The sequence below is a fragment of the Anolis sagrei genome, chromosome 3 (assembly GCF_037176765.1).
Source record: "Anolis sagrei isolate rAnoSag1 chromosome 3, rAnoSag1.mat, whole genome shotgun sequence".
Lineage (NCBI taxonomy): Eukaryota > Metazoa > Chordata > Lepidosauria > Squamata > Dactyloidae > Anolis > Anolis sagrei.
In genome coordinates this window covers 107,014,838-107,042,480 of record NC_090023.1, presented here as the reverse complement: position 1 = coordinate 107,042,480, position 27,643 = coordinate 107,014,838, and the positions used below count along the sequence as shown (strand labels likewise).

The window sequence follows — 27,643 nt, the reverse complement described above, 5'->3', positions numbered from 1 at the left end:
AATCTTTTGTGTGCACCAGCCTCTGTCAACTTGGAGTGAACTACATAATAATGTTGGCTATGTTCCATGGGAGTTAAACTGCAACACATCTGAAGCAAACATGATTGGTGAAAATGGACCCTCGCTTTTTGTTATTTCATTATTGGATCTACTTTGGACCAAATTAGTGGCAGTTCAACAGCACCTGGAGGGTTGTACATTCCCCATTCCATTGAAGGAGTCATGTTATATGAGTAACAAGGTGAAATAGGTGATAGAGGATTTAAACCAGATGACAACAGTTTGGAAATAAGCCCTGAAAGGAACTGAGGCTTATAAGGTCAAGGAGTGTAATGAAAATGGCAAAGAATCAGAGAAATTCAAGTTGGAAAGAAAGATAAGGAGAAAAACAGATCATTCAGGTTTTCTACTGAAATAAAAAATTGTGTCATCTGAAGGAACCTTTTGCAAGCAAGAGATTTTATTATCAGAGAGCTGATAGTGGTTATAGAGGATTTTACTGAGAATTAATGTTTCCTAGACAGAGCTGTGAAAGAAGAAATAAAATGAGAAGGGGAATGATTTGCCTAGATGATTTATGGGGATATAAACAAAACATCTGAAGTTAAGATTATCTATGTATCTGGAATGATGCTTATTTACTTTGAATGAGTTATGTCTAGTTTTTACAGTGATTGAGGCATAGTAGAGAACCAAATATAAATGTTATAGGTGATAATTACAAAGGATTGGATACATTTGGCCTGAAAATACTCGTGCTGTTTGTTTTTTGAAGGTGGGATGTTTGGTTTATTTTTTAAAAAAGAAATTAAACTTAAAGACAAGGTGGGATAAATGCTGTAAGGCAGTGGTTCTCAACCTGTGGGTCCCCAGGTGTTTTGGCCTACAACTCCCAGAAATCTCAGCCAGTTTACCAGATGTTAGGATTTCTGGGAGTTGAAGGCCAAAACATCTGGGGATCCACAGGTTGAGAACCACTGCTGTAAGGTATATATACCTTACAGCAGGTATATATATATATGACATAGATTAAATATAAGATATATTTTACATAAATTTGGTAGACATTGAGGTTAGAGATACAATATGTAGACATGATACTTTATGTACTATACTGATATGTTAGAAAAAAGATGGAAAATCTGGTTTATAAAAACCAAGAACTTTTTTGAGAGATTGGAAACTCTTGATTATTTTGTCTTTTTTATGAGAAAAATTGGGTGGGGGGTTAGAACCTTTTTGGGAGTTGTTAGAACCCTTAACACACACACACACACACACACACACACCTTCTAGCTACAGCCCTGGATGCCAGAGGTACTTGCCTTCAGCTGCTACTATAAGTGGTATTCTCTTGTGAATTTGTTAAATATGATCCATTAAGTTGGATAGCTTTATGTACAGAGCATGTCATTAATTTTTTAAAAAATGTTAAGCCTAATGAATATGAAAACATGTATACACTAAGATTTCAATTGTCTTGTCTTGATACTCTTTCTCCTCCAAAATACTTAATTCCTCAGACCAAGTTGTGACTGGGAAATAAGCTAGGAAGATTGGGGCCAGTTCACAGATCTCCTCAGATGGACAACCAGCCAGATAGACAGATTTATTTATTCCATGCATTTCTACCCCACCCTTCTCCCCCCAAAGGGACAGATTTGACTGAACTCTTGCGAGTTCAAAGGAGAGAAGAGCAATTCCTATGACCAGAGAATGAAACTACTGCAAGCAAGGCTTTGAGACTGTTCTGGTTTGGAGTAGATCTTAGAAAGTTACTTTTTTTAACTATAGTTTTTGGCATCTGTCAGTTAGCTTACTCATCAGTCATGTTGATGAGATTATGAGTGCTGTAATTAAAAAATACTTTCCCTCAGCTTTGGTTCCTGGCCAGTAGTCTTGGATTGGTAGTATAAATGATGTTTCAGTGTATTTCTTCTCTGGCTCATCTATAGATTTCAAAAAGGAGACAGGATTGGAACCTCTGCCATTGTTCAGAAAGACCTCCCTGATTAATCTATTCCTATACCTGGTTATCAAATAATTTTACTGTTGCGTGGAAAAGATAATAACAATTTTATCAACGATTTTCTGGTGTGGGACCAACAGTTGCAGCGACAGCAGCAGTAAAAATAGGTCTCAGCAATCAGACTTGCATATTAAGTCTTCCAATCACCTTCCAATTTTACCTTCTTAATGACCAATCACAAAACAAAGTATGCTTAATGCAGGCGTGGGAAAACATGTGCCACAACAAACAAGATACCTTTCACCACTTGAGAACCACTTTTCCATAAAACTGTATCTCTAATGTAACTTTAAGAGTAAAATCAAAGCAATGATCACAAGCTGTTGCCTCTTTGGTGCAGTTCGGCTGTTCTAGGCATTTGTGCATTGGTAATTACTTCCCATATCAAAATGCCAATAATACTATTTAGCAATGGTTCAATCCATCCATTTGTTCCAATGAACTTTTCACTTCCTCGTGTGCCAATTTTTTGAATTAAATCACAGATTCTTACCACTTTGAGAATAGACATATTGCTAGTTTCATGAGTCTTTGCACACATTCAATAGTTTGGTGCAGTTTGGTTCAGAGTACAGCAAAACCATCTCTATCCAAATGCTGACTATCTTAGGGCTGAAAGACATTTACAAACATGAGGATAATTGGATGAATACACAAGTGACAGCAATTTACCAGGACTCATATTGACACTGGCTACATAGGGTTACATGAAAGGCACACACTGAATCCATACACAGCTAGGAATATATACAAAGTCATAGTTTGGAAAATAGGTTCCTGCTGTGCTCTTTAATCAAGCAGTTGACTAATTAGTAATACAGCACATTGAAAAAGATGAGGAAAAGTCCTGGATGAAATATTTGTTGCTAGGCTATGCTATTTCAGACTGAAAGTGAAGTTATTGCAAGTTTGAATAATTTTTGCATAAAATATACCCAGTATACATGTTAGACTAGAATGGCAGGAATATGATTTTAAGGTAGTCTTTTCTGCAACATCCAAGATTGTATTTGGAGGAAACCTTTTGTGATCTATTCAGTTGGTGATTGGCCCTACTCTGAAATGGCACAACCCAGCAACAGATGGACTATATAGAATTTAGGGACTTCCTCCTTTGTTCTGTTTTGATCCCAAACAGAAATTCACAGTTTATGGAGGGACATTACAAGTGCCTGAACACCAGGAACCAAGGCAATTCCTTAATTTTTTCTTCAAACAATCTCCATCCCTTTTAGTGGTCAGGCTGGGCTGTGGGAAGAGAGCTAGTACAAATTCTTGGAGCCCAATGGGCCTGAGGCCAAAGTACACAGTGCTTAGCCACATTTTAGGATCTAGTGCAAATAGGAACAGTAGGGTCCAGCTACATTCACAAGAGACTGATCCCGCAGACTACTTCATTTGCAACGAAATGGTTTTTAAATTAATATCAAATTCCACAGGGATCCATCTGTTGTGAGGGCAGCTAGTGCCTTTTCTTCCTGCTATTAGCTCCTCCTGCCTTTCTCAAATCTCTCATGAGTTCTTGGCTATTGTAAGGTCTCTGATCTCACAAAAGCCTGGAATTGTCATGAGAGATGCCTCTTTCATAAGTCTAGAGGTTGGCTTTTTCTAGGTCTGTCCTAAATGTACTGACCATATTTGAGTTGGCTTATATTGGCATCTGAAAAGACTCTGGCAACCCTAAATGGGAAAGGGTTTGATTTTTTTCTTCTCGTCCCCAGATCCACTTTTGATGCCCTGAAGGTGGTCACAGATGTTAATTTACTAGAGGACTGTCCCCTACTCTCTGCTATTTCTCAGATGAAAACCAGGATACGTATGACTAATCAGAGAGTGGACAAGATGGCAAACATTAATGGAGAAGAACAGTAGGCATTTTGCCTACTGAGAAGGGCAAGATCCCTCCTCCTCTCCTCTCTCCCATGCTGAATTAACTTTATGCAAACTACTTTCGAGGTTTGAATTTAGTTTCCATTAAATAAAATAAGCTGAGGACGAAAGAGGATTGTATAAGGAAGAGGGAAGGATAACTGGGACATATTATAATGTTGAAAAACTGAGGATTAGGACTGTCTTGTCAAACTGGGATGCCCAATGTTTGAGGGGCCTTCAGAAGACAGTTTAAATTGCTGTTTAGAACAAATTCATAAGAAGGAAGGGCAGCAGAGGCTTGATGCTATCATCCATCAGCACTTGGAGAGCAGGCAGAACACTGGACAGGCTATCTGGCCATAGTTTCCATTGCTCTAGTGAGATGACCCTCCATAGCCACAGAAAATATCCCCATCCACAAAAATTCCAAAAAGCGAAACCTGATTTTGCCATTTTATATAAGGGACACAATTTTACCAAAGTATTATATATGATTGGTCTTGAACATCCACAGATATTGGTATCCATGAGGAGGTCCTAGAACCAATTCCTAGTGGATACTAAGAGTCAGTGAGTTCAGTGAGTATTTCTAAATTATAGGCTGAAAGCCTACTTTGGGACTGTGAGGTGTAAACTTCTGCATGTGGAGTTCCCCATTGTTTGTGCTAGGCACCCTTGTGTCAAATGACAAAAACTGTGCAACCCCAATCTGCCACAGAATACATCTACATTGACATGCACATCTGCATGCAAAAGGGTACCCATTATGCAAATCTGAATCTAGACATTCTGCATTGCACAAAAAGGTCCAACAACTTCAGTAGGGGAACTTATTCATGCATAAGATTGTGGTCGAAGTAATTATTTTAAGTATGATGATTTTATGGAAACCTGTGCCCTTTTTGTCCTCTCTCTTTTGGCGATGTGTTTTTGGAAAATGCAAAAGTGACCACCCTATCACTTTCCCAATAAATAGTATTGTTTCATCCAAATGCAACAAGAGTGAGATATTCTATCATTCTAGCCAACAGATTTTATAATATATGCAATAGTTTATTCCACAGGCTATTTCTGCTCCTAGAATTTACTGTGGACTATCTTGTTTGCTCTCTTATCCATTTCCCCTTCAACTTAAATGCCTCTGATCTCCCTTTGTGGCATACCCTGTTGTATTGTGAGGGATATGGAAGCAGTACTTCTCTTTAGTTCGGTCGCCGTCACTTTATTTCTTTAATGGGTTCTTCTGGGCTCGAATCAATATCACTGAAGGCCTCTTTATTAGTGAAGGTGGAGCTCAGAGTCAAACTGTGTCGTGGGTTTACAGGTGTGAGCTCACTGAGAACAATATTGTCACTTTTCACAAGTGTTGTCTTGTCCATGTTCTCTTTGCTATACTTTGCAACCACAGCATCAAGGAAGTCTAACTTTGGTGGCAAAGTGCCACTTTCAAACAAGTATTTTGCTAGATAGGATACTCCAATGTTAGTGAGGAAGGAAGTAAGCATGGCTACTGTCTTAAAAGGAAATCTCTGAATGTATCGGTCCTCATCTTTATACCAACCAGGATAGAAAATCAAGGGTTGCAAATGCAGATATGGTTCTCCTCCAGTAATCCGGAGTAGAAGGCCAAGCAAATATCCCATAATGGCACCATAAGTGTTAGTCCATTTGATAAAGAGGACACACAGAAGCTGAGGAAAGATGACAATATACACAAGGTCAGAGCTGAGGTACCAGAGTCCATAGACAGATTGAGTTAGCAGAGCCATCATTGTTGCCATTGCTCCAAACATGAAAATGGTAATTCTCATGACCCAAACAAGTTCTTTGTCTGATGCCTGTAAGACATAGAAACAGTATGTCAAAAAAGAAAAGAGAATTACATGGATCCAAGTCTCCTAAAATTCTAACAAAAAACCTCACCACAAATCTAGGAATTTGTGTCTTGTAACCAAACTGCCCTGTTAAAATGGAGTTGGAAGATACCACAAAGGTAATCCCATCCAAGCCTCTATCATACAGGAATACATAATCAAAACACTCCTGAAAAATAGCCATCCAGTCTTTTTAAAAATCTTCAAAGAAGGTGTCTCCATTCCACTCTGAAGTAGTGTATTCTACTGTTGAACAGTTCTTCCTAATGCTTCGGTGGAATCCCTTTCCCTGTAGTTTGAACCCATTGCTCTGTGTCCTAGTCTCTGTAGTAGCAGAAAATAAGCTGGACCCATTTTCAATGTGACATCCTTTCAAATATTAAAAAAATGGCTATCATGTTATGTCTTGACAGTCCTTTCTCCAGGCTAAACACATCCACTTTCTCAAGCCACTCCTTCAAGGGCTTAGCTTTCTGACCTTTCACTATTTTGGTCACCCTCCTCTGGACACATTTCAAGTCACTGCCATTTGGCAAGTACATTTCCCCCATCATCCATTCACTAAGAACTCTTAGAGATGAAGGATGGCCTTATCCTTTACAGCAGGGATGGGCAACCCTTGGCTTAAATTCTGTTGGTGGTCCTACCTAAACTAGACCCACCAAATCAATGAGATGTATTGACTTTCCATTCAACAATTTGTTGAATAGATCTACTGTAGCTGTGACAAAACAATATGATTGGAGCAATTGTAACCCTCTGGGGGTCTTGGAACCGATCCAGGGTGCATGTAACTCATTTTCCCAGTCATAATTTTAGAGGATGGATACATCTCAAAATCTGGGAGCTGCATTTGCCTTTGGGACCTCAGAGTAGTTATCCAGAGGAGCCTATTTTGGAAATAAGGGTCAGGGCATTGGGGTGTATCTATATTGTAGTATTAATGCAGTTTGACATCACTTTAACTATTACGGCACAATGCTGTAGAAGGATGGGAGTTGCAGGTCTTCTTTGCCAAATGGTGCTGGAGCATCATCCACCAACCCTTGGAAAATTCTTTTAAAGGTCAGACTGAAACATGGAACCATTTACTACTCCATCAATGTGGAAGTCATAAGCCACTATAATTTCAGATTGCACTTCTTTTCTGTTCCCTTTCCTTGAGTGGGTGGGTGGGGGTCTAGGAAGGGATTTTTGCAAACTACCTAGAGTTAGTGGGCAGGTAAAGCTATAAATGTGGGCGAAGCTAAGTCAATGTCTCAAAGGTCTGCATGGATCAACAACAACAACTAAGTACTTTGGGATGGTTTGAATGTACATCACAATATCCTGGTACACCTCTGAGTGACATGCAGTAGATCAACAAGGGGTTCTGGCTTCTAATAGTACAATGATTACAAGAAAAATGAATTTTCTGCCAGACTTTGTCTCGTGCTTATCTTTTGCTAAACCTTAATTTCTTGTGCTAGAATCCTGGATGTGCAGTAACCCAGTCGCAGGTTTGCATTCCAATATACAATACTACAATACTTCTGAACTGCATGAGACAGCTGACTCCACTGTAGCCCCCGATCTCCTACTGTTTTCCACCTGGTTCTCATTAATGAACTGTGGGGATCTAGTAAAACTCAAAATAGATCCCATAAGCAATTTCAAAGTCTGCTTACTCATGGAGTGCTCTTTCTTTTTTCTTTTTTCTATATAGGAAACCTGTAACCAGCCACCAAGTGTAATAGTGTTACTGTATCCCATAAAAAAGTTGTTGCAAATTACTCTTACACTTTGTCGAAAGGAAAGTTGGTAAATGTTTCGTGCAAACATGGAGCTTGCTGATAAGATGGAAGAGTCGGCAGAGGACATTACAGCAGCAGACACCGCGCCAAGGCCAAAGAAGGATATATACACTGGGCAAAGATACTGAAGGACAATAGGTAAAATCATGTCGGCTTCATTATTTAGCTTAGGATCTGGACCGTCGTATGCAGTCTGGTTCCAAGCTGTAATACAAATATACATAGATAATTATGGATTCTATGCAAAAGGAAGTTTAAACACCATGGTGAGCTTAAATTCTGAAACCTGAACAAGATAAAATAATTAATAGGTAGAGATCTACAGACAGATAGGGAAAATGCTAAGAAAACTTAGGGTGCATCTGTACTCTTTCTGCAGTTTGACACCACTTTAATTGCCATTACTCAATGTTATGGGACAGCAGGAGTTGTAATTTGGGGAAGCACCAACAATTTTGGGCAGAGAAAAAGAACTTGTAAAACTAAATCTCCTGAAATTGCAGAGCACTGAACCATGTCAGTTAAAGTGGTGTCAAACTGCAATAATTCAGCAGTGTAGGTTTTTTTTTTGTCGTGTCAGGAGCGACTTGAGAAACTGCAAGTTGCTTCTGGTGTGAGAGAATTGGTCGTCTGCAAGGACATTGCCCAGGGAATGCCCAGATGATTTGATGTTTTTATCAACCGTGTGGGAGGCTCCTCTCATGTCCCCACATGAGGAACTGGAGCTGATAGAGGGAGCTCATCCACCTCTCCCCGGATTCAAACCTGCGACCTGTTGGTCTTCAGTCCTGCTGGCACAGGGGCTTAACCCACTGTGCCACTGGGGGCTCCAGCAATGTAGGTGCACCCTTAGGTGTAAATTCTTGCTCATTCTGTGAGTTTGGGGACTCAGCCTCTGATCCACCTTACAGGATTTTTGTGAGGATAAACTGAGGAGGGAGAAAACCATGCTCACTGCCTCGAATTCCTTGGAGGAAAATAAATAAATAAATAAACACAATCAAAATGTATGTTTAAATAAATAATAAATGCAAATAGCATTTTCTCTTGCTAGTTGTGCAGGGAAGCAAATGGTTTACAATAGAGCTCTGCTTTCTGGACATCTTGTTCAGCCAACCCACCTCCATTTTACTGATTGAAATTTTATCTGGTATTTACCTTTCACACTTTTAAAAAGTGAAATGCAATGCAATCAGATATTTGAAATCATATGCAGCTTGGCCCTCCATTTCCATTTCAATAGACTATTAGGTATTATTGCTTTATGGCAGGATTAAATATTATAGAAACACGTTAATTGAAAAAAAAACATATTGCCTATTACATATACAACAATACATATTGCAAAAATATATATTTACATGTTTGTGTGTAAACAGACAACTTAATAAAACTCCCCTTTCTCAAATGTCCTAAACCAAAGACAGGTTTAAAACTAAAAAGGCAAGAAGTGTATTAAACACCAAGGAAAAAGGAACATGGGAGAAAAGGAGAGATCAGCATGGTCACCAAAGGTGAAATATTCATTTTCCCTAGGGTAGAGTTGGAAAACTTCAGGCCTTCCAGATGCTTTGGACTATAATTCTCATATAGCAATGACAGCTACAGGTCAGAACTTGGTCATCTAAAGCTTTGCCAACCCTGCTAAATCAACATTTTCAAGTCACCATGAACAAGAGATTCAACGTACCTGTTGATGCTCCTATTGCACCAATGAGTATTGCAGGTAATGCCATCACAAGGCATCCAAACGCCGCCAGGAGGGATAACACTTGAGCATATGTAGCAGATGAAGAAGAAAGAACTCGTTGGAAATACGCTTGCCAAGGGATTCCTCCTAGAATCTGTAAATAACAGGAAGAAGATGTTCCACAATTCCTGGCCAAGAGCAACTCACTTAAGTTCAGCTGAATATATAGTCTTGATTTCTAGTTCACTTCCTGTTTTAAAAATGGCATCTTCTGGGCCTCAAAGTAAGATCATACAGACCCCTTTCTGCCTTGTGTGGTACCACTTGTAATTCACCCAACCAAGGCTCCCCATTCAACAAATAAACTCAGTCTAATATTTTCCATAGTTGCTATCTTAACATCAGCTACCTGTTATATTCAGGATAGGGTCAGGCAGTTGTAAAATTCTTAAGCATCTTCTGTTCAGTCATTTTTGCACTTCTAGAATTTTCCATAGGAGTGCTTACCAGTAACAAGAAATTGTCCACCCATATGAAGATGTCAGGTGTTTTAATGGTTCCAAGCCAAGGTTCCTGAAACACTTCATGTACAGCCGTGTAGCCAATATCTGTCACAGCAGGATGAGACATGGCAAATGGAACACTGATCCACTAACACAAAAGAGAAGCAATTTTAAAATGAATATTAAAAAGAGAGCAAAGAAGTAATTCATAACTGATTGTTCTGACAGTTCTTGTTTCAAAAAACAGATTTCTGCCTAGAAAAGGCAGTGAATAACCTTTTCTGATTATCAGGATTTTTTTTCAGCCTAAAGAAAATTTGACATCCCACATAGGTCTGGAGAAAACCTTTCTGGAAATATCAAATAAACATACTACTGACACGGTGTTTTACAAACTGAGCATCTAGGTAAAAACAGTAAGTAAATCAACACAACAGTTAAATTCTTTTAATTCAACAGCTCTTCTCTAGTTGAGACTAGGAACTAAATTTAGGCAGAGGAGGGAGCAGCAATGGTGTAGGTTTCTAAATATTGTTGAACTGGAACTCCCAGCATTCTTAAATCTGCTGGAAACTGCAATCCAACAATATATAGATGGGGAGTTGCCATGTTTTCCCTACAGCACTACAGAACAGGTCCTCCTGGTGGCCAGGTCCAGCCCAAACTAGCTGGAATTATACGAAGTAAATCTATATGACACAAAAGGTAAGTCTTTCATCAGATATTTGCTCTCCTTTGAGATTTCTTATCTTGTTAAAACCTATGCAAAATAGAACAGACTTTACAAAACAGGGCATCTTATGTGGATGGCAATAAAATTCCATAGACGTTGGACAGAGTATATTTTGCCTTAATTTGGACCAAGGGAATTCTGATTGTATGGATTCCAACAATTCTTCCCAGCTTGGACAATGGAAAATGTTTGTATGCTTGTAGTCCAAAACCACTGGAGGACAAAGGTTTCCCATTCCAGCTGTAGTTCTGATCAATAGGTCCGGAGTAGATTGGTGGGGTGTACACACCCAGTAGGTACCAGAAGCACAACTGCACCTGTAAGGTCTGATTGAGAAGACTGTCAATTCCACCCACTAGAGCCATCATTTGTCATAGCCATTCAGAAACTTTCTTACAATCTAGGTTTTAATAAAGCAACTGCTTCCTGCCCTCCACACTCAGGAAGATCACCATAGGGTTAGATACAGGAATATAGAAAGATACTCACCAGTCCAAAGAAAATGCAGAACAGCTGGACAACATCAGTATAGGCAACTGAGTAAAGCCCCCCCACCAATGTGTACAGAACTGCAATAAGGGCAGAAATAATAACCGAAATATTCATATTGATATCAATGATCACACTTATAGTGGCACCTGCAAAATGATTTGGAGAGAGAAATGAGGAGAAGCCCATCTTAGAAAGACATGCATTCATCAAATATGTTTCATCAGTTCATAGTTACATATGTTGTTATGGGTTGCTAAAGAGGTAGAAGGTTTGTGATGCTTAAAAGAGGCAAAATAATGTATATGGAGTCTTGTTGCTTATATACATGATGTTCTCAAGATTTGAGAACTATAAAGTTGAGGATGAGCAGCTGGCCAGATATGAAGTGACTGTAGTTAAACATTGCATTTGAGGTGATGCAAAGGTTTTGCTTGTAATGCTATTTGTTATTTTAAAGAATGTGAATGAAGACAGATTCATTTGTAAGGGTGGGTGGCATGGGAGAGGAGCTGTCATAAGAACACATAGTCTAGGGTCTAACATTACCTAACTGTTGTCTTGTTGGAAGGGCTTTGGGGAAATAAGGAGCTAGAGATTGGAAGAGATTAAACTTTTCAACAACGACTCGCAGAACACGCCCACCGTACTCATCATAGCTGGCTGTCCTGTTTCCATTCCCTGCAAGGAACCTATTCTTGCATACTTTGCTATACTGATCTCATAGTTTATGTGACCCACTCATGCCTATAATTAACAGGTCTCACTTCATTCCCAGTCTACAAGTTGTTCTTTTGAGAGCACAACAGGCTTAAAAGGCATTTGATTTGCTTGCTTGCTTGTGAAGCACCTCAGAAAGTTTCCACTTAGAGAGCAGTGTGTAAAAAGAGAGGGCGCATTTTAAATTTCCTGAAAATTGTTGAACTCATTCAGTTTCCATCACCTCAGCATGGAATATATTCTCAGACTTTTCAGCACGTACGATTAAATGATGTTTAAAAAGCTCCCCATTGCTTTCTAGCTAATCAGAGCACAGCTGGAGATCAGGTTGATTATTTTATTTTAAAAAAGTCTTTACTGCAAAAACAGCTTTGCATGTGCAGTTTTGTGTGTGTGTGTGTTTAAAAAAGGAAAACAACTAGCAAACATTGCAAAGACCACTTAACAGTAATTATTCTGAAGGGTTTTCCTTGAAGCTAAAAGTGCTATCAAACTATAGTCTCTCTCAAGAATGCGAAAAAAAAAAAAACATTTGGAGACTAAATTCCATCAAAGGCTGAGATGTCAAATGACAAAGGCTGGATCTACATTGCCATATAATCCAGTTTGCAATCCCAGATTATCTGCTTCAAACACAATTATATGGCAGTGTAATCTCATATAATCCAGATAATCAAAGCAGATAATCTGGGATCAGATACTGGATCACTGGAAGCAATTTTTAATGTAATTCTTGAGAATTTGATTTTTTAGCTGTTCTAGACTTAACTAGTCATGATTATTTCAAAACTGCAGTTAGTTTTCTTCTTTCACATCACGTTTTCCCTCTACATCTGATCTTAATGCCGCCATTCTAGACTGGAATCGAGGGAAGCACTAGTGGTCTCCTATTGGCTAAGAACAAACCTCCCTCAAATGGGGAGGGGTGGGGAACGACCTTAGAGACCAGCAAAAGGTTCATACTTGTCTAGACTTTTCAGTTACACATGAGCTGTATAAGTTAATAATCAGATGCTTGACAATGTTGAATCTTCCCACTCAACTGTAGTCCTTGTCTGTGACATAAGTATGTGTTCACATTGCCATCTCTATCTATCATCTTTTCCATTTTATGTTATTTGATCAGATAGTTCACAACAGTATAATTACATATTTAAGAAATCCTAGATCCTCTAAACTTGCAAGCACAAGTAATGAGATATATTATTGCTCAGCGTTCGGATCTTTCTGTTTTTACTAGGAAGATTAAATGGCTTAATATGAACAAATACATTTTCAGTTGCAACATAATCACCTCAAATCTCCTTAAAGTTAAAACAAACTGTAAAGTCAAAGCCATTCGTGATGAAATTCCCCAAACGTTACTATAAATAGAAGGACACCTGACATTTCTGCAGAATGTTCTACAATCAGATTTCTGATACCAATGTACCTCTGTATCATTGTTACCTTGAATTTCTGAATGGATTAGTAAGTGTTTGTGACTGCATGTACATGCACACCAGTGATCATACACTTCTCCTTTTGGATGTTTCCTCTGTGCTACAAATAGCCAACTTCCATTTAATCAGAACCAGGACAGACTACAAATAAATTTATTAATAAAGTTTCCCATACATTTGTCCAGATACCAGCAGCTAATGATCATTCTATGAAACTACTACTAGTGTTTCTTACCTAATGCAGAGAAGATGGCAGCAGCCCAGAACATCTCTCCCATCACGGCAGGTATAAAGATAAGCCCTCCCATCCTTTTCCCATAAATCTGCTGAAAGGGGTCCAACATGGTCACATAGCCTTTGGAACGCATGGGCTTTGCAAAAAACAAGCCACCTGAAACACCAAAACCCAGAAATATCATAGATATCAACACAACTTGAATTATAATTCCCATCAACGGGTATCCTCCACAACCTTCCAGGTTTCTCCATAGGTCTCTGATGTCATTGCTGTGCATCCAAGCTACAGGAACAGAGCAGAATGGTTCTCAGTTGCTGCCATCCACCCCTTTCTGCTAGCCAGTAAACAGGAATGTGTGTGAGAGTCCATCAGCTAAAATGTGGATTAGGTAAAAGTAAAGGTTTCCCCTGATATTTAGTCCTGTCCAACTCTGGGAGTTGGTGCTCATCTCCATTTCTAAGCTGAAGAGCCAGCTTTGTCAGACATCTCCAAGGTAATGTGGCCGACATGACTGCATGGAGCATTGTTACCTTACTGCTGGAGTGGTACCTATTGATCTACTCACATTTGCATGTTTTCAAACTGCTAGGTTGGCATAAACTGGGGCTAACAGCACGAGCTCACCCTGCTCCCCGGATTTGAACCGCCGACCTTTCAGTCAGCAAGTTTATCAGCTCAGTGGTTTAACTCTTTGTGCCACCAGGGGCTCCAAAATGTGGATTAGAAAGATGTAATTCCTCCTGATGAGACATCACAGCAAACCTCACTGATTGATGATTAGAATAATGATGATAGTAAATAAAGGTTTATTTAACATCCACCACTCCTTTCAGCTCAAAAGCATCAGGAGCCCTATCCCATATTCTATCTAGCAACCCTAATTTTCATAACATCCCAGACCACGATGGCTGAAGATGACTGAATAGAAAGATAAACTTCAACTGGAATTATTGATAATACAGCCCAACCAAAACCATTTTTTTCCCTTGGTGTCCTGGTTTTTAGGCCTGTTCCTGAGGTTATCTGGGGTGCTGACTCAGAAAATTGCATTGGATACACCACATTCGCTCTAGTTTTTTTAAGATATGGTTATGATTCTTTATGGGTGAGCAGGTGGCAACTGGTAGATGTCACATGTTCTGTATCTCAAAAACTAGAGCTGATAGGAGAAAACTGGTTCATTTTTTGGAATCAGCAAATCAAATATAATCAAAAGCAGGACTAACATTTGAGGCACCAAAATGTGTGTTGACCAGTTAATTTTGCATCTTTCACTTACCAACAATAAGGCTGAGAGAATATCCAATGGGTGCCTGGGCCCAAGCGAGTCCAAAGCCTGGTACATACACAGCCTCGGCCGTTCCATTTATATAACCACCTCCAACCCAGGTGGCTGAAGAAGAAATAGAGAAGAACTTTAAAGGGCAGGATAGATGGGAGAAGAAACGCAACAGAATTCACCTGTGGTATTAATTCAGAATAATAGAGAGTGACATTGTGTGCAGCCGCGTCTCAGCTAAAGATTTGTTAGTTGACATGCCCTTAATATGCCTATGTACATTACATGTTGAAGATGCATTCTAAAGAACTAGAGAGAATTTGAGATCATGAGAGAGAGAGAGAAATGTAATTGTCTCACCCACTTAAACATATTTGCTTTCATGTTCTTTATTATGCATTTTCTTTGCTAATAGATTGGACAACAGTGGAGGATTTGAGAGGACAATTTCCTGCTCTTGGAACCCTGCAAAACTTATAAGATTACCAAAAATACCAAAACACAAAGACAAAATTTTGGAAGTGCTGGAAGCCCAGTTTCCATTTTGAAGAATGACTGCATTTTTATTTATGTCTCTAAGCATTTTCTAGGTCCTCCGCCATGACTATGGTATTCTTCATTTCAATGGGGTTTATTAGTAGTCACGATTTCATATATCCATTCAAAATCTGGGAACGTATCTTCCATGCTTTTTTATATTAAAAAACATGAAGAGAAGCTCTACAACCTATTTAAAAATATGTCATCCTTCAAAAACCTAGCCTTGTGTTTGTTTAGATTAATTCCCAAATTCAACTATGTCTTTATATAAGCATTTTGTCTTCACTCAGTTGTGAAACAGCAACATTTGTGGTATAGCTTTGTCCTGTATGGCTAATGAGGTGATGCTCAATAGCATCTCTGTCAAGCAGAGAATGTAGAAATATCTAAAATGTCTCACCTACAGAAACATTGTAGTTCAAGCTGGGAAACACTTCCATTGAAATCATTTGATGGAGTAGTTTTTCTTTCTTTTTTTCCTGTTGGAATACTTGTCAATGGATCCATTTTGGAGTTTCTAAAATAATTTGCACCTCCATTTATTTTATGTATCCCCTTTTAATTTTATTAAAACATAAATGTAGCAAATCTTTTAAGCAACCAACATGAAGTGTGGGACTTCAGCATTGCCAGAATCAGAGCAGCCTGAATAAAATCAACAGGGAAAATTAATTATGACAGTTCACTTAAATCTCATTGATCTGAACTGATTTGTTCTATATGTTTGTACGGTAAGTCAGAATCTGATTCTTTGTTTGAAAGGGACAATGATCATAATATCTAAGACACTATCTCATGCTGTCACAGTATTGGCACAACATTATATTGTAACGGTGAGCATTTTGTCGATCCATATGTACGGAACCTGTACATTTCCAACAAAAAAGTCAAGTTATCCTCCTTCTACAGAATGGGTGGGGAATAGCTCTCACCAGTACTCACCGTTGCCTAGGCTGGACAGGGTTGCTAGGACCTATGGTCCAGCGCTGTATGAACAATTGTTGAATTCTGCCCTGCCTTGTTGGCCTGAATTGAAATCTACCTCTTGAAAATTACTCCTGGAAGAATTATCATGAGGAAAACTGAAGCTTTATCACCATGCCTTTCAAAATCCAATTATCACAGGGACAGAAAGTGAAGGGAAATATTCTGAACAGGGGCAAGGACAGCAAAATAAACACCACAAGGACACTAACCTTTTCCTATGTTATCCAAAGCTTAAAAATATATACTTTTGGCTGGAGTTACTTACATACAAATTCAACTTAAGAACTTATTTGTAACTTGGAGACTACCTATACAGATATCCATAGTCTCACATATGCTTAGTCCAGGGTATCTGTGTTATCTTCAGAAGAAACCACAAGGTATACAATAACATCAATATCTCTGTTGTCCAGCAATGAAATCTCAAAGCTGGTTTTAGAAAATTAAGATTGGGCTATGAAATAAATTAAGCCTTCAACTTAAGTGTGGTGAGAATTGGTTGAGTTTGTAGCCTTCTAGGGAACCATATAGTTTTTATGCTAAGAATCATGTGATAAGGCAACCCAGGTAGTAAAACTGAGAGAGAAATGTTTTTCCTCCTATCACTTACTTATTGGGCCCATTTTACCCAGTCTAAATGGCAGAAACACGTCTAGGTCAAATCAGTACATTTTCTTGATCAAGTGCTAATTTTGATCTTCTATGACTGCTTCCCATTCTTGGCTTTGTCTCCAGTATTTTATCCAGCCTCCTGCTGGTGTCCTTGTTATCAAATGTGCTATCATCCTTCATTTAGAAGCAGTCACACTCTTCACATGGAACCAAAGCTTTGAGCATTACTATATTTTTTAAAAATCAAGTTGTTATTCCTTTTTCACACGTGTGGCTGCCTTCAGAAGCACTACTGGTGGCAACCAGGCTCATAGCCTGTTGCCTTTTCCCCTGTATTGTTTCTGTCTTTGAAGAATGACCATATGTTTGCCAAGGACCTCTTCACACAGCCCCTGGGATTGTTCCATTTTGCTGGCAGTTGCCGGAAAAAAGGGCATGTGCATGGGGTGCCTTGTGATGCTCTGTGTGCCCTCCCACCTTCTATTGTGGGGATGGGAAAAGGTGTGTTGCTTCTCTGCCCCTGTTCCCATCATATGGGTGAAAGAGCAGCATTGATGCATTGCCCTTTCCCTGCCTCTGGAACTCCCAAAAGAGATCAAAATGGCCCCCTCCTTACTCTCTTTTAAAAAACAGTTAAAACTTTCTTATGCACTGAAGCATATAGGGAGGCATAGAAGATCAACGCTTAGATGCTATGGAATGGAAATGGCTTGCCACTCTAGCTATATTGGCTTTTAAATCTTTAAAAAGTTTTTATTTCTATTGGTGTTTATCCTCCAGTCTGTTATTAATGTTTACCTGTGAAAACATAACTTTACATCATTGTCTATTGTTTGGTGCTGTCTTTATTATTATTTTGATGTGGATGTTGGATATGATTTGGGTGGTTTCGGTTAGTTCATGTTTGCCGCAACTTATTGAAAAATACCCTGAATCCCAATGGGGAGATATGGTGGGATATAAGTAAAGTTTTGTTATATTTATATTGTTATTATATGGATGAAAGAGCAAAAAATTCAGGTAGCTCAATTTTCCTCTCCGTCATGGAGGAGGAAGCATCTTGCGACACTTCCCCTCCATTTCAAGAGAAATGGGAGTGTAGCCAGGCCAGCATTGTTTGATGGCATTTGACAGGTCCCCTCCCAAAAAGTGAAAAGGGACCATAAAACTTCAATGTGAAGATATCCTACGTAAGGTTATGCTGTACTCTCTGTTTTGCTACTTACAAAAGGAATGGGAACCAGATGGATGCCAAGTTAATGGAACCTGATGCATTAGTGTTGGTGTGAATTGTCACTTTAAGAACCATCGTTTGGGTTCATTATAGACTAGAACAGGCAAGATTAAGCTGTATATTCTAGATTGACCCAATATATTTTGCTGCCTGAGGTAGACCACCAAACTATCCTGGAGCATCAGTAAACATGAGTCATAATACATTTGTAAGTAAACAATTGCTGCTTTTTCAGCATGCCCCAAATTTAATTTTGCCCGATATGGCTGGCTCACTCTACCCAATATAGGGCCAACCTAACATTAGGCACTCTCACCATGGCTGATATAAGGAGTCTAACATATCCTTTCCAGTGAAGTCCATTGTGTTTTTATGGACAATTATGGAGATTCAATAACTCATCTTTTCAGTGATGTTTTCATGCTATATAAACTGGTTGAGAAACTCCTTTTACAGAGGGGGGGAATGAGTAATTAAAAACATTAAAATAACAAAAGTATCCCTATGGTATTCAATTCTGGCATTTCTCCATGGCTTAACTGTTAGGCCTGCCTTTCCAGCAAAATGCTTCCCATACATCTTGGCAGTGCTGGCATTGTACTTAGTGTATCAGGAAATCAGATCTGATTTGGTTTCATATGGCCCAGGAGTGATGTATTTGACTAGACAATGCCATTCTTGATATCTTTAATGAATAATACTATAATATTTATGATGCTTGTCTTAAGGTTTAGAAGAATCCCTTACACAGAATATAGTGCTGGTGCATAGAGATCTCAACAAGATTTTAAAAGAAAATAGTGATTTTGGAAGTTTTTTTTTTCATGTCAGGAGCGACTTGAGAATCTGCAAAGTGCTTCTGGTGTGAGAGAATTGGCTGTCTGTAACATTGCCCAGGGGATGCCTGGATATTTGATGTTTTACCATCCTTGTGGGAGGTTTCTCTCATGTCCTTGCACGGGGAGCTAGAGCTGACAGAGGGAGCTCAATCCACTCTCCCCAGGTAGAGTTTTGGAAGTAGAGTTTGGCCATGCTTTCTGAGAATTTTGGAAGTTATAGTCCAAAAACTAATGTTTTGAAGAAATAAAACCTTGGTATTATTATGGATGTGGCTAATTATATTTACTGTGATTTTACTGAAGACAACAGATGGTCTGTGACAAAAATACAGAGTAGTTGCTTTTAATGAGTGTGTGTTGCATTTTTGAAATGCATCTGCTTTTTAATTACTTTTAATTAAACTGTGGATATTATAATTAGTTTTTGTTTTAATATCACAACTTGCTTTTAGTTGTTAATAATTGTTTAATAAATAGTTATATGTTAAATGATTTTTGTTTTGGAGAAGAGATGCCATGTATAAGTAAAATAAAAAATAAACATGCATCTTTATCTAATTTAGGTTTTGAGAAACTATAATTTTCTAGTGTTTTGGACCAGAAACAGAAAAAACCCCCCATAGTTGATAACACTGAATTATTGCAGATATAGTCAAAATCATCTAGATCAGTGCTTCTTAAAACTGTGGGTCCTGTCCCCCAGTGGTGTCTTCATAGCTCAGTGTTGTGGTGAAGAAAAAAATGGCAAAAGTAGGTTTCTTGCAGTGTTTACAGTGGCCTGTACAGAAAATGCTTCAGCTGTACTTTAAAGGAACCAGCCTGTGTTTATAGGCTTGTGGAAGGTTCTGTTTTAGTCACAAAGGCTTCTTTGGCTCTATTGGATGGCTGTAATGGCAAGGGCCCAGCCGTCACGTTTTCCCATCCATAATGTGACCACGTGGCAGCCGATCATGGCTCCTCCTCCCCTATTTGGCATCACAGTTGTGTCCTGGCTTCAGTGTATTTTTGGATTGGCTTTTGGCTTGACCTCTCTCTTTAATCTTTTTGATTTTCCTTTATTTTCTTGATTCTTCTTATTAAGAGGGACTGACTGGGAGTTGGGAACATGAAGGATAGAAGTGTGGGGTGCCCACGTGAGTTTGTGGACTTGAAGAGTCAACCTTTTAGCTTCTTTTTCTCCTCCCCGCCTCTCCTTCAAAAAAATACTTCTAAAAAGAATTATTATTATCAATAAGAGTAATCCCAGCAAACAAAAATAAAAGCCTCATTCTCAAGAAACTACTACCACCTAGTTACCTCTCCTCTAGAGTAGAAAGTAGAAATAGCTTTAAGGAAGTATTAAAACTTAAACGGAAAGGTGTGAGGGGAGGAAAGGCACGACTCCAGGCAGGGCCTGCAGTGCAACTCAAGAGAAAAGAGAGAGCATTTTAAAGGAAACCAAGGGCAGAATAGCTCCAAGTCATTACTCTTCCTTCCCTGGGAAGTGGAAAGCCTCCTTAAAATGTATTGGAAAGGTGTGTGCAGGGGGAGAGAGCGTACTTACAGCACCTGTAGCACTTGTCTCCTCTAGAGTATAAACAGCTTTAAGGAACCATTAAACTGAGGTATCCTCTACAGACCAAAGGGAAAGGATAGCAGAAAGAGAGATATCTTAACTCTGATGCTTTTAAATCCTGGTCTTAATAAAGGATATTAGGACAAACAATGTCATTGCCTAAAATGAAGGGAAGGGGAGACTGGGGAGCCCCCTCATTGCCGCCAATGGGCCGGATCTAACTGTATTTTTTGGCTGAAGTCCAAAAATGCCATCTGGCTGTGCACCAGTATCCATCTAGCAGAAATGGATCGGGGTTCAGCAGAAATGCACAAGCCTAGTGTTTATACCTATTTTACATACCTGGGGTCACATTAAAAATTCTCTGGAGGAAAGGAGCTGCAAATGGAAAAAGTATAAGAAGCCTTGACCTAGAGGGTCAAAGGCTCACCATCCTTTAACTAGAATAACCGAGATGAAGGAAGTCTAGCAAGGAGCTTGTATCAAAAAGCATTCCTTACAAAAAGGAAATAACCACTTCAAAATCAGCAATAGGCTGCCAGTTTGCCAACCATGACATGGTTACAAGAAAACTGTGAAACTCCATTTACATTATAACCAGCTTTGCTTGTGATGATTCTGGATTATATTTTATTATTGTTTTCCCCTCTCTATTATTATTTACTATTTTATTTTGATTCAATAACCAGATTTACCTGCCATGTGTGCAGTGTTGTTGTGTGTGTGTAAAAAAAAAGACACAACGGCACATAAGGAATAGTTAAGGCCATTCATGTTATCAGAAGAAACAAAGACATGACACGTGAAGGGATTGCAATCAATTAGCAAAGACAAGTTCAGATAGTTTTGCTTTTTCAGGTACATTTCATTTAACTGAAGTTCAGCTCTAACATGGGAAATCCATTTTAAAAGGGAAGCTAAGATTACTGGATATATTAAGATTGATTTCTTCTACAGATTGTCAAAACAACACAGTTTACAAACAAAGCAGAGATATAAATAAGTGTGGACTCTATACTAAAGCCATTTGTGGAAAAATGGGGGCATAGTTGTAAGACTGGATATTGTCCTCCCAAACTAACAATTCTGCCCCACCCATGATATTTTTCTTCAATCTCTAAATTTCTAGCATCAAAGTAACTTAAAACGTTATCTGATCTTTAAAATAACCATTTAGACAGCCAAAGAAAAGAGGGAGACAACGTAATCAAAATGTGAACACAGAAAAACTAAGAGTCCTGGATCTCAAATATTTCCAGTATCTCACTCTTTGCAATGCTGGAAATTTGAGAACTAAAGGAAAATTTCATTGGGGGGCAGAATTCATATTGGGGGGGGGGGGCAATGTACTGCCATATTCATAGCTGGTGCAAAGCCAAACAGTCCCGAACATGTTCAGTGGGCACACTGTTAGTGGTGATAGGTGGAAAGTATGAAGGAATGGGAGAGAATATCCTGGAATGAGGCATGGCTGAGCGAAAGAGCTCCGCACTGCAAAAATGTATAGCATCTCCCACCCATATTAACATATTGTCCTTTAGTGTTGCTCAAAGTACTGGCTCACAGAACATGGAGAGTTTCCAGGAAACAAAGAAATAATTGTAGCCAATGGGAAACTTAAAAAAAAAGTGCTGATCCTCGACATAAAACAGCTTTTAAAATGGATGGCTCTATATATATGTGTGTGTGTGTGTATTAAAAACACCTGTTCACATTTAGTCTCATTGCCATGCTGGAAACATCAGTATTAGCATGAATGAATAAAGTCCCACTTTAAACAAATTTAGCCTGTTCATTTTTCAGAAGTCCATGTGCTATCTCGATCTATCCCTTGTTGACCAAATTGATGGTACTTTTACAATTAATTATTTTTATTACACTTCTAAGATACCAAGTAATTAAGGTTTGATAATGAGCAAATAAACACATTAAAGTAACACAAATAATATAGCCCTAGACAAGATTAAAGTAAAACCAGCAGCAATAGGTAAAATAGTCATGCGATTTGAGGACACTAAAACAATTTCTAAAATCTATGCACTGCACACTTCAGAGACTGAAAATATCAGTCAGTTTTCTCCCTCACCTGGTTACAGATGTTGCTAAAGGCACACTGATATGTCAGCTATAATTATTTCTTAGATGTAGCAACTAATTTTCATATTTCATATTTTACTCCTCTTGTTGTGTTCTCAGTTGGCACTTGGGGTTCTCAGCAAAAGCTTACCAAATACACAAGGCATCTGAATCTTTTGTTTTTAGGATCATTTTTAAAGGGTTTTTAGGATCATTTTTAAAATCCAAATCAGGATTTTTAAAAATATGGAATTTTATTTTGAAATAAAATAATACCAGGCAATGAAATTAAAAATAATTTCTCATGAACGGTAATTATGCAGAAAAGGATACTTATAGATTATAATCCTTAGTGTACTATGGATGAATTTGTGACACAATTAGAATACATCTAGCTAGAAAGGAAAGGAAAAAGCTGATCTTGAGTAATTTTGGATGTGCAAGTTATGTGGCTGAAATGATAGGTACAAAGCAAGAAACAGACAAATAAAATTCAACTGGGATGTGATAAAATCAGGATCTCAATGCAGCCAGGATGTGAGATTTTAACATAAATTTGGTTTTTTTTTAAATACGAAAAATGTACCAGTTGGAAATCCAGTACAAACTAAAATATATTTTGCTGCTCCATATCTCTAAAGATGCAATCCTACCTATTTGAAAGTGATGATCATGGACTTAAGGAGTCTTATTTCTACATGGTAATGCATAGGATTTTCCTGAAAATATATTTCTGAATTGAAATAAAGCCTGTTATTTCTTCCTATTTCCCAATTTATTTATTACAAATTATTTATTATTGCCTTTTCTTTATTTCCCTCCCCCCTGTAATCTAATTTTCTTTAAAAAGGAATCTGATTATTTTATAAAAGTCATTTTTGAAGACTACAGTTGCCACTTTCTAAATACGTAGTAGTGAACATAATCATGCATAGTAGGCAGCAGATGCTGCTTGGTGAAATTTGGATTGCTTTTGGAAGCGGTAGCCTGCTCTGTCGATAGAATTAAATGGAGATCAACTTTCCGATTTTAGAAACTGTTTCTCCTGCTTGATAAAACACTAACTGGCAATTGTTTTCCATGTCCCAGATGTGCATACAAAATATTAGTGTGAAATTAATGTGACACAATCTGATGGGATTCGTTAGGAGGTGGGTGTGACCACAGAATTTTTTGTCAAATCTGATAGTTTAAACTGGTGTGATAAAATCACAAGAGCTATTTCTCTTGATGGATACACAATGGCAACCTAATTTACCTTCAAGTCATTTCCAACTTAGAACAGATTTTTCTTGGGAAGATTTGGGTCAGAGGGGGTTTTCCTTTGCCTTCCTCTGAGGCTGAGAGAGTGTGACCTGCCCAAAGTCAACCAATGAGTTTCCATGGCTGAGCAGGGTTTCAAACTCTCTTCTCCAGAGTTATAGTCCAATGCTCAAACAAATACACCACTTTGACTCTCTCCTTAAATTAAAAGGGAAAATGAAAACCTAAATTTTGGTTGTGTAGGAGAAGAAAGATACTATTTGCCTTAGGTTAACTGGCATGCTAGATAATTTTATTTTTATAGACCAGTTGTCCTGTTTATAAGAATGAAAATGTAGGTTTCATCTACACTGCCATATAATCTACTTTGAACTGCATTATAATGCTTAGTGTAAACTCATATAATGTAGATTGAACCCACACTGAACTGGATTATATGAGTCTGAACTGTCATATAATCCATTTCAATGCAGTTAATCTGCATTCTGAAACTGAATGATATAGCAATGTAGATGGAGCATAAATTGAAATCAACAGGAACATTTTTTCAAAGTCTGTACTGATTTTTGTATATTTCAGAACTGAAAATAATAATTAAAGGTTAAGGATAGCAGTGAAAGAAAACATTTGAGTCTGAGACAGATTATTGTTTGAATATCTGTATTCTACCTCTAGAATTAAGTCCTTTTGAAAATAGTATGGAATCATTTCATATCTAACAGCCTTTTTGCCACTATTCCTAAGTGACATTTTGGTAACACCTGTAAATGATTGACTATCCATGAATGCTTTAAGCATTTTGGTGCATTGTGACTCACCACTTGACCGCCTTGCCATTTTCGATGTTACCCCAGAATTAAAGTGGCTGGAAGGAAAATAGAGCTCTTGATCTAGCAACCCCCTTTTCTTTGTGAGTGCACACAACACTATTAAGGGCACAGCTCTATGAAAGAACTGATTCACGTTATCCCAGGATATAAGACCTGTTACTCAGATCGAGTTAAAATCATAGAATCATACTGTTGGCTGGCCTCTGAATAACCATATATTGGATTGCACTGCAATTATTACTGGATTATACTTGTCTTAATGACTTACATCTGGGCTACATTGCATTGTAGACTACAGCTGAACTATACCCCAGGATATGATCCCACGTTATCTACTTTAAACTGGAATATATGAGAGCCCTTCCACACAGCCATATAACGAAGAATATCAAGGCAGAATAACCCACAGTATCTGCTTTGAATTGGAATATCTGAGTCCACAGTGCCATATATCCCAGTTCAAAGCAGATTTTGGATTTTATTCAGCTGTGTGGAAGGGGGCTGAGTCTCCACTGCTAGATAATCTAGGATAAGAAGATAATCTAGAAGTGTGGAAGGGGCCTACGATGTGAAGTCCTGAATCATTGACTTGAAATTGTCATAAGGCCAGTCCTGCTCTAATCAAGTCAGCAGGTACTTATGCTTTAGATTTAAAGAAATGCACCTAGAATGGTCTTTATGACATTATATTTTGATGTCACTCTGTATGAATATGGATTTTTCTCACCCAGTTCAGTATTGTAAAAGAGGTTTTGAAATGATAATAGTAAAAATTATGAAATGCTCCATTAAACAAATTTCTCATGATGTGTACAGGAAATCATTGACAGATTTTTCTTTATTCTTTCTTTAACAAGATGCTGAAGGAACAGGGAAATTCAAAAGTCTTGCTTCTGATATTAAACATGAGAACTGTAGTTAATTATTAGCGAGATTCTATGTAAATAGTGAAGAGAACTATTAAGTTGCATATTGACACATACTGCTAATGATGAATTAATTAACAAGACCAGCAGGGTGATTTTTCAAAGCCAACGCTAAAACATAGACAAACACTCTTCTCCATGTGCATCCTCAAGCCCCTTCTACACTGCCATATAATACAGATTATCAAAGAACATAATATACATTATCTGGTTTGACCTGGATTATATGGCAGTGTAGACTTATAAAATCCGGTTCAAAGCAGATAATGTGGTAAAATGCCAAGTTTTTAACTTTGTGTTTTAAGCACATTACAACTGTACTCTCAGTTTGCTTCTGACATGATAAATAGATAAATCTGGATTAAATGGCAGTGCAGAAGGGGCCTCAGAAGCAACTTGTTGAAGGTTTTCTGGCAGTACTGTTTGTGCAGCTTAGAGTATCACTAACACTCAAGCATCATTCTGTAGATCCCATCCTGTACCCTTTGCAAATGATGTGTTTACATTGGCATGAAACCAATGACACCCTCAAGTAAAAAGTAAAAAGAGAGGTACATACATACCAGTCATGGTAAATGCACCCACCAGCATGCCAATATCTCTTCCTCCTACTATAATAGCTTCACTACGATCTCCGCTGCCGCTGTTTCTGGTTTTCCAAGCAGCCCATATTCCAACCAACAGGATGGCCAAGTAAAACAAAATGATAGCTACCAGGCCCTCCACGTGGAATGACATTTTGAAGGTGTAACAATTTTCTGGATTGCTATTTCATTACCATGAAAGCTGGAGAAAAGATAATAGTTTATTATTATACATTGGCTGGACAGGAAATGCAGACTTTTGAGTCCAAATCATACTAATTCATTTTAAAAATTCATTTTATTTAAACTAAACATTGATCACCATATGATAGCTTTCTTTTAGAAATAATCGTGCTTACTTTTCAGACAATCGATATGTCATTCACTGCAATTGTAGTACTTCTGAGTAAACATTTTGGTCTTAAAATAAGGGTGTGGCTCATTGTTTTAGCTTTCATTAATTTCAGCAAGACAAGTTGATTGGAATATTTTTTTTCTGGAATTAATTGGTTTTGTGGAACATAAATTTGGGTTTGGAATCAAAAGTTTCTCCATAGACTTCAAGAATATGGGAAACCAGTTTTAATCTTCCATAGCAGTGAACATTTATACAACTGTTCTGGGAGGTAAGTGAACAAATATCCCCTTCATCCCCTCGCCAACCCCCATTGTTAAAAGAACAAAGACCAGAAATGCAAAGGCAATACCTGCCACTTTTGCAATATTGTTTTCATTTGGTAAGAATAACATTTGGTTCACTGATACAGGAAAACATTGAGGGCATAAATAGAATCCAACACTGTCACTTGCTCTCTAAATGAATGAGTAGAAACTGTTCGTACATATAAATATAGTATATATACAAAACATTAATATATATTGTAACCCTGGCTCCCCTTGTTATTTTTCCTTTGAAAAATTGCTTACAGTTTTGCATCAGGAAATAAGCAATCTATTTCCAGGGAACAAGAGGGTATCCTAATTGTTACATAAATATTTTAAGAATTGGAGTCCAGTATTATCCAAGCATCTCCCCCAAATCCTAGCGCTCAAGCGAAGATCGATTATTTCTTTTTCCTGCTTCATCTTTAGTGAAAGTTGCCTTTACATTTCATGAACAGTTTTTATTTAAAGTTCAGGCAAAAAATAAGCATCTGGAGGAAATATTCCTGCTCACATTGGGAGTTTCTAAAAACTCTCAGAGTAGCTTCAGTAACAAGTTGGATTCCTTTTATTACTGACACCCAGCAAAGACAGTTATTGTTCACTGTATTGTTAGACAAAAGCTCCCCCTCCTGCCATGACCTCCCTCTTTTATTTCATTCCTCCCCATTCCTGCCCCAATTCACCTCTTGTTCCAGCAGGTTTCCTCTTTTGCCTTCTTCCACTGCACTCCGGCTCTACTTTCCCTTGATCTGGCATCAAGCAGCTCAATCTCCGCACCTTGTGTTCACCCACAGAGGCAGAGTGTGAGAAGCAGCTTTTCCTGTCTTTAAAGGGACAGGCACATTTGCAAAGAGCTCCAGTACCTTACA

General features: G+C 38.2%; 1 protein-coding gene across 1 annotated transcript; it reads right to left on the bottom strand.

Annotated features, from left to right (window-relative positions):
* On the bottom strand, positions 1–27,643 carry SLC5A7 (solute carrier family 5 member 7). Its single transcript, XM_060769702.2, has 9 exons — positions 27,458–27,643; positions 26,088–26,310; positions 14,663–14,776; positions 13,381–13,536; positions 10,984–11,132; positions 9,766–9,909; positions 9,259–9,412; positions 7,555–7,772; positions 1–5,739 (listed from the first exon to the last, which is right to left on the bottom strand). The coding sequence occupies exons 2-9, from the start codon at positions 26,260–26,262 to the stop codon at positions 5,119–5,121; spliced, it is 1,731 nt and encodes a 576-aa protein (XP_060625685.1). The 5' UTR covers positions 26,263–26,310; positions 27,458–27,643; the 3' UTR covers positions 1–5,118.

Excerpts from the sequence above, each read along its gene's own strand:
- SLC5A7 (XM_060769702.2), bottom strand. The coding sequence starts at position 26,262 with ATGTCATTCCACGTGGAGGGCCTGGTAGCTATCATTTTGTTTTACTTG. Across the intron at positions 11,133-13,380 it reads TGCCATCTTCTCTGCATTAG|GTGCCACTATAAGTGTGATC; the intron begins GTAAGAAACACT and ends ATCATTTTGCAG. Across the intron at positions 9,413-9,765 it reads TGGACAATTTCTTGTTACTG|ATTCTAGGAGGAATCCCTTG; the intron begins GTAAGCACTCCT and ends TGTTATTTACAG.